The sequence below is a fragment of the Triturus cristatus genome, chromosome 7 (genome assembly GCF_964204655.1).
Source record: "Triturus cristatus chromosome 7, aTriCri1.1, whole genome shotgun sequence".
Lineage (NCBI taxonomy): Eukaryota > Metazoa > Chordata > Amphibia > Caudata > Salamandridae > Triturus > Triturus cristatus.
In genome coordinates this window covers 1,193,556,574-1,193,571,644 of record NC_140590.1, presented here as the reverse complement: position 1 = coordinate 1,193,571,644, position 15,071 = coordinate 1,193,556,574, and the positions used below count along the sequence as shown (strand labels likewise).

The 15,071-nt window shown below is 45.8% G+C and overlaps 1 protein-coding gene across 7 annotated transcripts in view; it reads left to right on the top strand.

Moving 5' to 3' along the window:
- LOC146811566 (telomerase protein component 1-like) overlaps positions 1 to 15,071 on the top strand; it is a 1,575,504-nt gene that overhangs the window by 469,763 nt on the left and 1,090,670 nt on the right. For all 7 annotated transcript variants that reach the window (XR_014966741.1, XM_085618541.1, XM_085618539.1 and 4 more), the window contains 2 exons: positions 5,487 to 5,636; positions 5,839 to 6,015. Coding sequence is in view for 6 of the 7 variants with exons in the window: in XM_085618541.1 (XP_085474667.1) it covers positions 5,487 to 5,636; positions 5,839 to 6,015 (327 nt within the window). In the remaining variant the exon portion in view is untranslated. The remainder of the gene's footprint in view (positions 1 to 5,486; positions 5,637 to 5,838; positions 6,016 to 15,071) is intronic.

Sequence of the window (15,071 nt, the reverse complement as noted above, 5' to 3'; positions counted from 1 at the left end):
GTGCTTCAACTGGCGGCAACTTAATCGGAGCCCCTTTTGCCATTCAACGAAGCCCTCAGTGACGTCCCAACTCAACACCCTTCCCCAGAGAGCTTGGTGGTGCAAGCCTCTTCATCTAAGGGCTCATTTCCTTTTGCTCCCCCAGATAGGGAATCCAAGAGGCTGGATCATCTTGGGAAGCGTATGTTCTCTTCTTCCAGCTTGGCCTTGCGGTCCGTGAATACCGCATGCCTCTTGGGCCAATACTCCCATACTATCTGGTATACGGTCACCCAGGTGCTGTCACAGTGCCCGGAGGGAGGCCCGGGCTATTCTCTCCTAAGCATTGGCGGATGGGAGACACGCAGCCAAATTCACGATCTGCTGTGGACTGGATACCACTGACTCACTGGGCAGAACGATTGCCACGTCGGTAGTCCTTCAGCGCTATGCCTGGTTGAGGACGTCTTTCTTTTCGGAGGATGTCCAGGTAACCCTATTGGACATGCCCTTTGATGGTGTTTGCCTTTTTGGTGACAAGGCAGACTCGGCGCTGGAGCGCTTTAAGGATTCTCGAGCTATGGTCAGGTCCTTGGGCCTTACATCGATGACTCGTCCACCTCAGTCTGCTTTTCGTCCCTTTCATGGCTATGGAAGGGGCACCCCAACATGTTCAGCCCAGACCAGCCACCGGTTCATGCAAGCTACCCAGTCTCAGTGTGGCCGCAGACGTGGGACCCAGAGACGTTGGTCTGGGGCCCAGCGGGTGGGTCAGTCCACCTTCCCACCCCCCGCAGCAGCCTCCAAACCTTCTTAGTCCGACCTTCGAGGGCTATCAGAAGCCAGTGGGTGTCCGGATTCTCCATCACCTCCCCCACTAGCAGACCATCACGTCGGACGGGTGGGTTTTGCAAATAGTCCAAAGGGGTAACTCTCTCCTCTTCGAGACTACCCCTCCCTCCATGGCACCGTCTTTCGATCGCATGTTGGAGGATCATTTGGCACTTCTCCGCCAGGAAGTTACGGCTCTCTTGGCCAAGGGAGTTGGGCCAGTCCACCTTCCCACCCACGCAGCAGCCTCCAAACCTTCTTAGTCCAACCTTCCAGGGCCATCAGAAGCCAGTGGGCATCCGGATTCGCCATCACATCCCCCACTGGCAGACCATCACGTCAGACGGCTGGTATTTGCAAATAGCCCAAAGGGGCAACTCCCTCCTCTTTGAGACTACCCCTCCCTCCATGCCACCGTCTTTCGATCGCATGTCGGAGGATCATTTGGCACTTCTCCTCCAGGAAGTTTCGGCTCTCTTGGCCAAGGGAGCCATAGAGAGGGTTCCTATGCCAGAAGTAGGTCATGGTTGCTATTCCCGCTACTTTCTGGTGCTCAAGAAGGACAAATGCCTGCATCCTATTCTAAACCTCAGGGCCCTCTACCGCTTTCTCCGGAAGGAGAAGTCCAAAATGTTGACTCTGGCTCAGGTCCTGTCTGCTCTCGACCCTGGAGACTGGATGGTGGCATTGGACTTGAAGGATGCCTGTTTTTACATCCCCGTCCTCCCGGCCCACAGGCGCTATCTGTGATTCACGGTAGTCCTCGAGCCTTTTCAGTTCACTTTGCTTCCCTTTGGCCTTACCAGTGCCCCTCGGGTGTTCACCAAAGTGATAGCAGTGGTCGCAGCTTATCTGCGCAGATTAGAGGTTCCAGTCTTCCCTATCTCGACGACTGGCTGTTGAAGTCAGGCTCGCCCCAGGCTGTCGTCTCCCACCTCCAGAGACTATGGCAGACCACCTGCACTCGCTGGGGTTCACTATCAATGTGCCGAAGTCATACCTGACCTCCTCTCAAACACTCCCTTTCATTGGGACGGTTCTCTACACAGTGCTGTTTCGGGTCTATTCTCCAGAGCAGCGAGTCTGGGATATTCGGGCTGTGATATTAATGTTTCAGCCTCTATCCCAGATTTTGGCAAGTGACCCTGAGTATGCTGGGCCCCATGGCCTCCTGCATCCTGCTAGTGGATCATGCCAGATGGCATATGCAGGCTCTGCAGTGGGACCTGGATTTCTGGGTACCATGTCCAGAGACGAAGAGCCTCTTGACATAGGGTCCATGATCCCACCCCACCTTGTTTGTTGCAGTACTTCATGGTGGTGGTGTTGTCTGTGAACACCTTCACTACTTTCCCTTAGAGAGAGGGAAGGCATGCCTTCAGTGCCAGACAAATCGCCCTGAGCTCTAGTAGGTTGATATAGAGCCCGGACTATGCCGGAGACCAAACTTCTCTGATCTCCGCCTCTCCCAGATGGCTGCCACATCCCAGGAGTGACGCATCTGTCACCACTGTGAGGTCTGGTTGGGTAAGGGAGAGGGATCTACCTCTGACCCAAGCGTGGTTCGTTAGCCACCACTACAGGTGTTGCGCAGTCCCCTCTGAGATCTGGACGTAGTCGAAAAGATTGCCCTGATGCTTTGCCCACTGGAAATTCATGTCCCACTGCATAACCCGCATATGCCATCTGGCATGATCCACTAGCAGGATGCAGGAGGCCATGAGGCCCAGCAGCCTCAGGGTCATTTTCTCCAAAACTCGGGATAGAGGCTGAAACATCGGTATCATAACCCGAATATTCCGGATTCGCTGCTCGGGAGGATAGGCCCGAAACTGCATGTGTCCAAAACAACCCCGACAAAAGCGAGCGTTTGAGAGGGGGTCAGGTGGGACTTCAGCACGTTGATAGTGCACCCCAGTAAGTGCAGGAGGTCTGCCGTAGCCTTGAGTTGGAAGACGACAGCCTGGGGTGAGCCTGCCTTCAACAGCCTTTCGTCGAGATAGGGGTAAGACTGGAACCTCTAATCTGTGCAGATGAGCTGCGACTACCGCCATCACTTTCGTGAACACCCAAGGGACACTGGTAAGGCTAAAGGGGAGCACGGTGAACTGAAAATGCTTGTGGTCTACCGTGAACCGCAGATGGCGCCAGTGGGCTGGCAGGTCGGGGATGTGAAAATAGGCATCCTGCAAGTTCAACTCCACCATCCAGTCTCCAGGCTGGAGGGCAGACAGGACCTGAGCCGGAGTCAACATTTTGAACTTCTCCTTCTGGAGGAAGCGGTTGAGGGCCCTGAGGTGTAGAATGGAACGCAGGCGTTTGTCCTTTTGGGCACCAGAAAGTAGCGGGAATAGCAACCACAACCTACTTCTGGCATAGGAACCCCCTTGATGGCTCCTTAGGCCAAGACAGCTGAAACCTCCTGGTGGAGAAGTGCCAAATGATTCTCCGACATGCGATCGAAAGACGGTGGCATAGAGGGAGGGGTAGTCTAAAAGGGGAGGGAGTAGCACCTTTGGATTATTTTTAAAACCCACCTGTCCGACGTGGTGGTCTGCCAGTGGGGGAGGTGATGGCGAATCCTGACGCCTTCTGGCTTCTGATGGTCTGGAAGGTTGGACTAGGAAGGTTTGGAAGCTGCTGCAGGGGTGGGAAGGGTGGACTGGCCCACAGACCCACTGGATAGCTTGCGTGAACCGGTGGCTTGTCTGGGCTGGATGAATTACCCCCAGGCGTCAGTCTGGATCCGCAGAATGTTTTCTCAGTAGTACCCCTGCGCATCGGTAGGCGGCGTCAGTCGACTCTGCGTCCCTCACCAGCGTTGTGTTAGCTGGGATGATGTTGCGGTGTCTATATAGATGCTGCCCCTGCGCGCTGACGTCAGTTCTGACACGAGTTTCCACGCCAGAAGCGCAGAGCCATGCAAGTCACTGACCAATCGTGCGCTAAACTAGGGCCCTGCAAGGGAATCCCTGTCCTTAGAAGTCAGTTCGCAGAGCAGGGAGGATGGGTGGGGCAGTAAGGAATCTATAACTAATATGTCTCTTACAGATACGTCGTTACCGAAGGTAAGTAACTTGTTTGTCTTCTGTTCCCTCACCCTTTCTTCGTTGTCAGAACTTCTTCTCAGTTTTGCCAATGTTGATTTGGGTTTCACTCCATGCTGTCTGTTTTCTACTAGTTCCCTCAGTTTTCTTACTGTTGTAGTAGGTTTCCTTTTGTGCTCGCTTTGTTCTCTGACTTGGTTTGTTGTTGTATGGGTTACATAAGTGTATTCTGAGTCTATGGCTCCCTTTAGTTGTTTTGTTATGCTCTCATTGCCGTTTTAATTGCACATTGTCTGTTCTCACTGTTGCCCCATATCCCTGACGGTACTGTCGGTTTTCTCATGTCCCTTTCGATGTTATGTTTCTCCTCAGTCTTCTCTCCATCTCATGTTCATGTCTTTTGTTTGTGTTTTCCAAGATTCTACGTTATGTTCGGTCTGCTGTCTTTGGATGATCTCATAAATGTATTTCTTGTTTCATGGCCATACAGTGTTCTCTCTTTTCTGAGTTTACTCCCACTGCCATCTCTATTGTAGCAGACTCCCTACTGTGTTTTCTGTTTTGTTCAGGCTCTTTTTGTTTAAATCTGTTTGATTGTTTTCATAAAACTGTGTATACATACAAAGTACATGAAAAGCAATTATCAACTGTATGGACAGAGGATGCTCTGGCGGATCTGGGAGTTGCGCTACTTGCAAGGTAATGAGGCCCAAGGGCCTTTGGCCCCACACCATATACATATGCATTTGGGATATGCCCCAGGATACCATGTCTGCTATGGTTAGTTAGCCCCGGTAGAAGGGGGTAATTCGCCACAAAAATGTGTCTGCCAGTGTCCATAAGAACATGTTAACTAAAAGGAAGAAAAACAGGGAAAGGAATGGGCGGGATGGGAAGGAGGTGGGGCACCCTAAGGTATCTTTGCTTAGGACAAGGCCACAGCCAATAGACGTTGTGGGCCTTGAAGCAGTGACTAGGGAAGATATGATTAGTAAGAAGTCAGGGAGGGCAGCCACACGAAAGGGTCTCTCAGGGAAAGCCACATGCTCACTCTGAGGGTGCATCTCCTCATGGTAGCAGGGTGTCTTCAAAGAGCTGCAATGCACGCAAGCGCAGGGGAGGGAGCAGCAGTGTTCTATTTTGGATAGATGCTGTATTAGGGGTTGCCATACATGTGTGAAGTGAGCGTCAGTATGTGTGATGCGGCTAGTCAAGAGTTCCAGAGTCATGATGTGCCACAGGCGAGTAAGGCACGATGACACCGGAGGGGTTGAGGGCCTCTTCCAGTGCAGGGTGACCACCTGTTTGGCTGCCCCAACATGTATAGGATTAGGCATCAATTTGAGTGTGTCATGCCTTTGAGAGTTTGGGGTCTAATCTCTAGGATGATGACCTGAGGTATGCTTGGGAAAGGGAATCCCACTGTACCTTTAATGTGGCTCAGCACCTCCTTCCAAAGAAAAGTTAGCATTGGGCAAGACCACCAGATGTGGATGTAAGAGCCTATATCAGACTCACAGCGCGAGCACATGGGTGAGGGTTCAATATCTCTTTATTAGATATCCCATATTTCCCCAGTGATTCCCCTCTTCTTACAGGTTCATTTCAGCACTGTCTCTTTTGCCTTAGAGTCATCTCAGTACGTGGTTCTTCTCGTCTCCTTGAGCACATTGGAAAAATTGATGAGAGATTCGATCTTCCAAAACCAGCAGAAACATTGAATCGAGACCAGTGTGTGGTGCAGGCTCCGCATCCATTAGCCACCTCCCCCAGAATCAGGTAAGAAATGGAGGGAGTGGACTCCCTGCTCTGTAGCATATCCCCCCAAACCAGGGAATTATGCAAGCAGCAGACTGACCTCCCTTGCTGCTGGCCATTGACACTGTAAGGGGAAATGTACTCAAATAAGTGCTCACTAGAGTGAAGAGTGCCACACTTTTACTATTGAGCTTGTGAATAATTCCACAATTTATAATTCTAGATGGCAAAGTATCCGAGTGTTCATTTCCTCCACATTTCGGGACATGCATGGAGAACGTGACCTCCTTATCCGTTCTGTTTTCCCTGAACTTCGAGCACGAGCATCCAGGTTCTTTCTCTCTATAGAAGAGATTGACCTGCGCTGGGGTATTACTGAAGAGGAATCGCGTAGCAACAGGTAGGTCCGCATCGTACTGTCAGACCTCCTTCCTTTTTTTTTTCCTGCTTATGTTTAACAAATTAGGCCTTGTGCCATGCTGCTTTGTCCAATGCATTTGGTTGATTATTGGGGAGTCTAAGACTACACATCTGGTGCAACATAAATGTGCTCTGTTTTGTATTTCTTTTCAGATCCATTTCATTCATTAAGAGACAGGAGCAGGAAAATATATATATATATATATATATATTATTATTGTTCTAAAATTTACCAGCAATATCAGTGATAGATCAGTCACTTACCTAGATCTGGAAGTATACATAGAAAATATCATACTAACACGACTGTATAGGAAACCGACAGCGGGAAATGGTGTTTTACATGCAGGCAGGCATCACCCGTTGAGCCTAATAAAAAACATACCCTTCGGAGAGCTATTGCGTTTGAAACGCAATTGCACCACGTCGCAGAGCTATAATAACGCCAAAGAGGAAGCTCTGCAAAGGTTTAAGGAGAGGGGTTATACTAGGGAAGATCTGGCACAGGCAGAGAACAGGGTGGAGAAAATCAATAGAATAGATCTACTGGTAGCAAAAGGCCCGAAAAAACCTATAGAAAATGGCCCGGTAAGGATGATAACCAGCTACAATGAGTGATCTAGTAATATTGTACAGATTTTCAGAAAAAATTGGCACATTATGCAAACAGACAACATCCTAAAAACAAAACTTCCAGAACGCCTGCTAATAACTTACAAACGATGTCCCTCAATGGGGGACCATCTCATCCACAGTCACTTCAATATAACCCAGAAAATCCAAAATCGTTTGAATATTGCCGGATTTTTTCCATGCAAACGCTGTAATGCCTGCAAATTCAGCCGGCAATCCAGCACCTATCAGGGCAGGCCAGGTCTGCACAATAAACACCAGCAAAGAATTAATCCGTGTGTGCTCTCCGTTTTTTGGTTGCGGAAAAGCTTATATATATATATATATATATATATATATATATATATATATATATATATATATATATATATTACTTCATAAACCCAACGTGACGCGTTTCACCCTCACGGGCTTGCTCACACACCGTTATGCTACCGGACCGCCGTATACATACTGAATTGTATATACATTGACATTGAAAGAGGACTATCGCAAGGGTTATTCGGCGCCATGTTGGAACAGTAAAAATTTGAATAAATGTCAGTACTTTTGTAGGCGCCATTACATAACAGTAACATAAATCGTATATTTGGTCCAGACATACTCCTAGATTGTTTATAAACGAACATTAATGGACTGTGACAAGACATGTTTTGTAAGTTCAACAAAGACATTCTAATACTCAGAAAAACAACTGATCTCGCTCCAATATCGAAAGGAGTATTTCAGCGCCATTTTGGAACAGTAATTCTTTAAATGGATGACAATACTAAGTATGCGCTGTGAAACACCAGTAACAACATACAAATGGACTCATTGTGGGTGATTGATACACGTGGACATCCCCTCGTTTGATGATGGGAAAACTGTATCTCGCTCCTAGTGAGCATGGGTATCGTCCACTGCAATACTGCGGTGCCGTGAGGTGAGGCTGGAAGATGTGTAGTACAAAGTCATAAAGCGCTCCCAGTATGCCTAATTCTAGGGAATGGTTGCACGATGTTGTATGGGCACTCGTAAAACCTCAGGTAAATCCCAGGAACTGAATTAGCGCGGACTAGTGAAATTAATGTACCGAGTCATAAGGTGTTCCCAGTATATTTAATTCTAGGGAAAGGTTGCACGATGTTGTATGAGCACTCGTAAAACCTCAGATGAATCCCAGGAACTACATAAGCGCGGGCTAGTGAAATTAATGTACAATTTACGCATATGTTCGCCGTAATGACTCGGTTATTCTACAGGCCCCATGTGTGTTAAAGTGTTGACTTTACCCTGGTGTCTTAGATCTAACTGGTGTTGAATGTCACATTCTGTCATGCCTGCCCATGTGATTTCCTTGCATTGTTTCTATACAGTCCAGATAATTTGTGACATTATTTTTCAATTGATATGTAACATGCTGGTCCAAAGATGCATCCTTAACCCAACTACCAAAAAATTCAAAAAGTGTCTTATACTTAAATTTAAAATTGAAACAAAGTTGGTCTTATCTGTTCACTGGAGAGCAGCTTGGGAAGAGAAGGGTAGGGATCCTGTGTCACGGGCCCAAGACATAGTCCCTTCCTTTCTTCCTGTGAAAGAGAAAAACAGGAACATTTGTCATGATTTATAATAGACATAACAACGACAGGCGAAATACACATTGTATTATTGATTATCTTATTAGACTTGAATCTCCCTCCTTGGTCCCATCCCAGAGGTGATCGTACTGTTCCTGATTGAGTATAGTGCCCTGAAGACTACTCTCACAAGTTAATCCCCATGCAGGTGTATTGCCATCTCCTCGTCCATGTTATGGCCATTCGGAAATTTAGTCCCCATCCCAATTATATGACGTGATTCACGTTGTCTTAGTTTGAGAGTACTGTTGCCTCCTCTCTTATTGGGTAGGATTTTTTCTATTGCGTAATATGACAGTTTGGTGTAATCTGAAAAGTGTTTAGCCTCAAAATGTCGGGCAATGGGATACTGTTGGTCCTTGTTCGTAATTGCCCTCATATGTTCAAGGACCCGCTTCTTAGCCATGTGTGTGGTACTCCCTACGTAGCTAAGTTGGCAGGGGCACTCTAGCACGTAGACCACGTTGGTGCTACTGCAAGTGAGGAACTGTTTGATGGGAATCATACTGTTTGTACTGCTGTTCCAGAACTCCTTGTGTAAGCGGCTGTTGCCGCAAGCCTTGCAGTGTCCACAGGGATAGAAGCCTTGTAAATCAATAGTATTGCTTCTTGCCATGCTTGGTAGGTCACTGTGTACAAGCATATCTTTTAGGCTACGTCCTTTCCTATAGCTTATTGAGGGATGGGAAGGTATCGTCTTGCCTATAACTGGATCACCTTTAAGGAGCTTCCAATTCTGGGAGATCATTTTTCTAATTTTGTCTGATTGACCGTTGTATGTAAGGATCAGTCTGGTTTCAGTACTCTCATCATTTCTGGGTGAATTGGACTCAGGGGAGGATTCAAGGATTGTATCTCTGTCAACCGTTTTGATCCTGTCCATCGCCTTTTTCAGAACCCACATGGGGTATCCTCTTTCTCTAAATCTCTGTGTCATGGTTATTTGTTCTTTTAGGAAACCCTCCTCTGTGCTACAGTTTCTCTTTGCTCGAAGCAGTTCCCCATAAGGGATACTCCATTTGAGTGTGTTGGGGTGACTGCTAAGAGCATGCAGCAGCGTATTGCCTGCTGTAGGTTTACGAAACAAAGAAGTTGTTCATTTGTTGTTCGAGATTTCTACACATGTGTCAAGATATTCTACCCTCACATTGCTTATAGTATGGGTGAGTGTAAGGTTGTTGTTGTTCTGGTTTAGTCTGGAAATGAAATTATTGGCTTCCTGTTTGTTGCCTTTCCAGATTACAAACAGGTCGTCAATATAGCGTAACCAGAGTATTACTTTGGTAAAATCCGACTGTAGGCTAGGTTCTTTCCTGATGTCCTCCTCCCATGCTCCCATAAAGAGATTGGCAAAGCTCGGCGCGAAGCTTGTCCCCATCGCCGTACCGATGGGGACAAGCTTCGCGCCGAGCTTTGCCAATCTCTTTATGGGAGCATGGGAGGAGGACATCAGGAAAGAACCTAGCCTACAGTCGGATTTTACCAAAGTAATACTCTGGTTACGCTATATTGACGACCTGTTTGTAATCTGGAAAGGCAACAAACAGGAAGCCAATAATTTCATTTCCAGACTAAACCAGAACAACAACAACCTTACACTCACCCATACTATAAGCAATGTGAGGGTAGAATATCTTGACACATGTGTAGAAATCTCGAACAACAAATTAACAACTTCTTTGTTTCGTAAACCTACAGCAGGCAATACGCTGCTGCATGCTCTTAGCAGTCACCCCAACACACTCAAATGGAGTATCCCTTATGGGGAACTGCTTCGAGCAAAGAGAAACTGTAGCACAGAGGAGGGTTTCCTAAAAGAACAAATAACCATGACACAGAGATTTAGAGAAAGAGGATACCCCATGTGGGTTCTGAAAAAGGCGATGGACAGGATCAAAACGGTTGACAGAGATACAATCCTTGAATCCTCCCCTGAGTCCAATTCACCCAGAAATTATGAGAGTACTGAAACCAGACTGATCCTTACATACAACGGTCAATCAGACAAAATTAGAAAAATGATCTCCCAGAATTGGAAGCTCCTTAAAGGTGATCCAGTTATAGGCAAGACGATACCTTCCCATCCCTCAATAAGCTATAGGAAAGGACGTAGCCTAAAAGATATGCTTGTACACAGTGACCTACCAAGCATGGCAAGAAGCAATACTATTGATTTACAAGGCTTCTATCCCTGTGGACACTGCAAGGCTTGCGGCAACAGCCGCTTACACAAGGAGTTCTGGAACAGCAGTACAAACAGTATGATTCCCATCAAACAGTTCCTCACTTGCAGTAGCACCAACGTGGTCTACGTGCTAGAGTGCCCCTGCCAACTTAGCTACGTAGGGAGTACCACACACATGGCTAAGAAGCGGGTCCTTGAACATATGAGGGCAATTACGAACAAGGACCAACAGTATCCCATTGCCCGACATTTTGAGGCTAAACACTTTTCAGATTACACCAAACTGTCATATTACGCAATAGAAAAAATCCTACCCAATAAGAGAGGAGGCAACAGTACTCTCAAACTAAGACAACGTGAATCACGTCATATAATTGGGATGGGGACTAAATTTCCGAATGGCCATAACATGGACGAGGAGATGGCAATACACCTGCATGGGGATTAACTTGTGAGAGTAGTCTTCAGGGCACTATACTCAATCAGGAACAGTACGATCACCTCTGGGATGGGACCAAGGAGGGAGATTCAAGTCTAATAAGATAATCAATAATACAATGTGTATTTCGCCTGTCGTTGTTATGTCTATTATAAATCATGACAAATGTTCCTGTTTTTCTCTTTCACAGGAAGAAAGGAAGGGACTATGTCTTGGGCCCGTGACACAGGATCCCTACCCTTCTCTTCCCAAGCTGCTCTCCAGTGAACAGATAAGACCAACTTTGTTTCAATTTTAAATTTAAGTATAAGACACTTTTTGAATTTTTTGGTAGTTGGGTTAAGGATGCATCTTTGGACCAGCATGTTACATATCAATTGAAAAATAATGTCACAAATTATCTGGACTGTATAGAAACAATGCAAGGAAATCACATGGGCAGGCATGACAGAATGTGACATTCAACACCAGTTAGATCTAAGACACCAGGGTAAAGTCAACACTTTAACACACATGGGGCCTGTAGAATAACCGAGTCATTACGGCGAACATATGCGTAAATTGTACATTAATTTCACTAGCCCGCGCTTATGTAGTTCCTGGGATTCATCTGAGGTTTTACGAGTGCTCATACAACATCGTGCAACCTTTCCCTAGAATTAAATATACTGGGAACACCTTATGACTCGGTACATTAATTTCACTAGTCCGCGCTAATTCAGTTCCTGGGATTTACCTGAGGTTTTACGAGTGCCCATACAACATCGTGCAACCATTCCCTAGAATTAGGCATACTGGGAGCGCTTTATGACTTTGTACTACACATCTTCCAGCCTCACCTCACGGCACCGCAGTATTGCAGTGGACGATACCCATGCTCACTAGGAGCGAGATACAGTTTTCCCATCATCAAACGAGGGGATGTCCACGTGTATCAATCATCCACAATGAGTCCATTTGTATGTTGTTACTGGTGTTTCACAGCGCATACTTAGTATTGTCATCCATTTAAAGAATTACTGTTCCAAAATGGCGCTGAAATACTCCTTTCGATATTGGAGCGAGATCAGTTGTTTTTCTGAGTATTAGAATGTCTTTGTTGAACTTACAAAACATGTCTTGTCACAGTCCATTAATGTTCGTTTATAAACAATCTAGGAGTATGTCTGGACCAAATATACGATTTATGTTACTGTTATGTAATGGCGCCTACAAAAGTACTGACATTTATTCAAATTTTTACTGTTCCAACATGGCGCCGAATAACCCTTGCGATAGTCCACTTTCAATGTCAATGTATATACAATTCAGTATGTATACGGCGGTCCGGTAGCATAACGGTGTGTGAGCAAGCCCGTGAGGGTGAAACGCGTCACGTTGGGTTTATGAAGTAATAAACCCCCTTGAAGCAACTTGGATGGTGTGGTGTCTTTTTCCTAGACCTGAGAGCACAGCTGGAACTCCGTTTTACAAGGACTTAAATTTACCGGGTTACTCCACCGGCGCTGTGCCACCCCTCGGAGGGCTACGTTTTCCGACAGGAGTGCATCTTCAAAGTATATATATATATATATATATATATATATATATATATATTCACTGAAAAAACCATAGGTTTCACACATGTTATAGTTAGCTGGACATTTTACTCGTAAAAAACCAATGAAATTCCCCCGTTATAGTTAGTGCAGGCAACTATAACTCACGCGACCGCAATCCTCTGCTGATGCTAATACTGTATTTAGACACTTATTTGCCCATGTCTTCTTCCATTAAATTTTAGCTATACATATATTACAAATATTTTTTTTTCATAAAGACACATATGTCATCAGCAGAGGATTGTGGTCGCGTGAGTTATAGTTGCCTGCACTAACTATAACGGGGGAATTTCATTGGTTTTTTACGAGTGAAATGTCCAGCTAACTATAACGTTTGTGAAACCTATGGTTTTTTCAGTGAATTTGCAAGGTTTTTTAAATGCTAATTCCTAACTATAACGTGTATGAAACCTATGGTTTTTTCAGTGAATTTGTACGGTTTTTTAAATGCTAAGTTACTTTACGCCATTCGTGGCGTGCGCGCCCACTTAACGCAGTTCTTTCCGTGCGCGCACGGTGCGCTTCGCGCACCGCGCGCCCACTTTACGCAGTTAGTGCCGTGGATGGGCCATGTACGCTCGATGCGCTTCGCGCACCGTGCGCACGTGGTGGACATATTATGCGCTTCGTTGTGAAAGATAATTAGATGTTATATGCCGTTCACAAATGGTGCCCTACGGGCACCATTTGCACACGGGGTGGGGAGATTGTGGATATTTTTTTTTTTAATACATTTTTTTACCGTACGCGTACGGTAAGCGTAATCGGCGAATTTGCGTAAAAAAATTAAAATGAATTTTTGGCCTTGGGGGTTCTTTGTGGACACATTTAGCAAGCATAGGTCGTTGGGAGCTGTCTAAACAGTCCCTTTACATGTTTATTCTCTTTGTTTTTCATCCCCCCCCTCAGAGTCCGAGAGAGAAAATGGCGGCCGCCGCTTCCTGGTTGCGAGCGATTCGAATGTTTACTAAGATCTAACAGCCAATCAGAATCGCGCTCGCGCACGTCACCGTACGCGTACGGTAAGCGCACCGTAAGCTGGCTCAGATATATATATTGATTTAAAGGCTATTTTCTCAGAATCTACTGAACAGATTTACACCAAACCTACAAAAGGCACTTCCTTGACCTGTAGACTACCTCTCTGCCAAATTTCAAGGAACTCTGTTCAGCCGTTCGGGCTGTAGCTGTGTCTAAAGGTCCTATGGAAAAATGCATGGGAAAAACGCGTTTTGGGACCCCCCTTTTATCTCAGCCCCCGCTTGACGAATCCCCCCCGAGACTTACAGGGTAGGAGCGGAGCGCAGCGCTCCACCTATTTTGAAAATTTCGCGAGGATTCGTCGACCGGCGCCAAAGTTATTCAAAATAGAATGTTGCGGTTTTCCTATGGAAACAGGGTCCTAACTATAACTACCTACTGGCGACCACCAGTAGGTAATATATATATATATATAATTTCAACAACAAACGCGTTTCAGCTTCAGCCTTCGTCAGTGTCGACGGGCGTCATTGGCATGGCAACTTAAATTGTAAATCAAATTCATTACAACAAACAAAGGACTGTTGCTCCTCTATGAGCGCCATCTTAATATATGTTATCATTCACATGTCCTACCTTTCGTAGATAATTTGACAACTTATAATGCACAAATCTCTTAAGTTAGTGCTTCATACGTTTGTTACTCTTTACCATAATTCATTAAGAGTCTGTTAATCAATACTAATGGTTCTCGCGCACAACTAGGTCAATGTTCGTTTTGTGCGCTCTACTAGTAACGTCATATCGCCCTGTATGGGCTTACTGTATTTGTATATACATTGTTAATACGTTACTTGCATCTCGAGGCTCACAATACCCATTGTAAAACACTAATTACATTCATTACAACAGACAACAGATTATTGCTCCACTATGAGCGCCATCTTGGAACATGGTGTCGTTCGTATGTCAATCTATTTACATTATATTGGTAATTCAAATTCCATAGATCTCTTTGGTTGATGCACCATGCGTGCATCTCTTCACCATAATACCTTAAAATCTATCGTATCGCCCTGTATGGGCTTCCTTTATTAGTACATGTATGACCGGGCACCCGCTCACGAGTGCAGTAACTAGACAACACACGGAGCAATGATATATATATATATAATTACCTACTGGCGGTCGCCAGTAGGTAGTTATAGTTAGGACCCCTTTTCCATAGGAAATCCGCAACATTCTATTTTGAATAACTTTGGCGCCGGTCGACGAATCCTCGCGAATTTATCAAAATAGGTGGGGCGCTACGCTCTGCTCCTACCCTGAAAGTCTCGGGGGGATTCGTCAAGCGGGGGCTGAGATAAAAGGGGGGTCCCAAAACGCGTTTTTCCCATGCATTTTTCCATAGGACCTTTAGACAGGGCTACAGCCCGAACGGCTGAACAGAATTACTAGAAATTTGGCAGAGAGGTAGTCCTCAGGTCAAGGAAGTGCCTTTTGTAGGTTTGGTGTAAATCTGTTCAGTAGATTCTGAGAAAATAGCCTTTAAATCAATATATATATCTGAGCCAG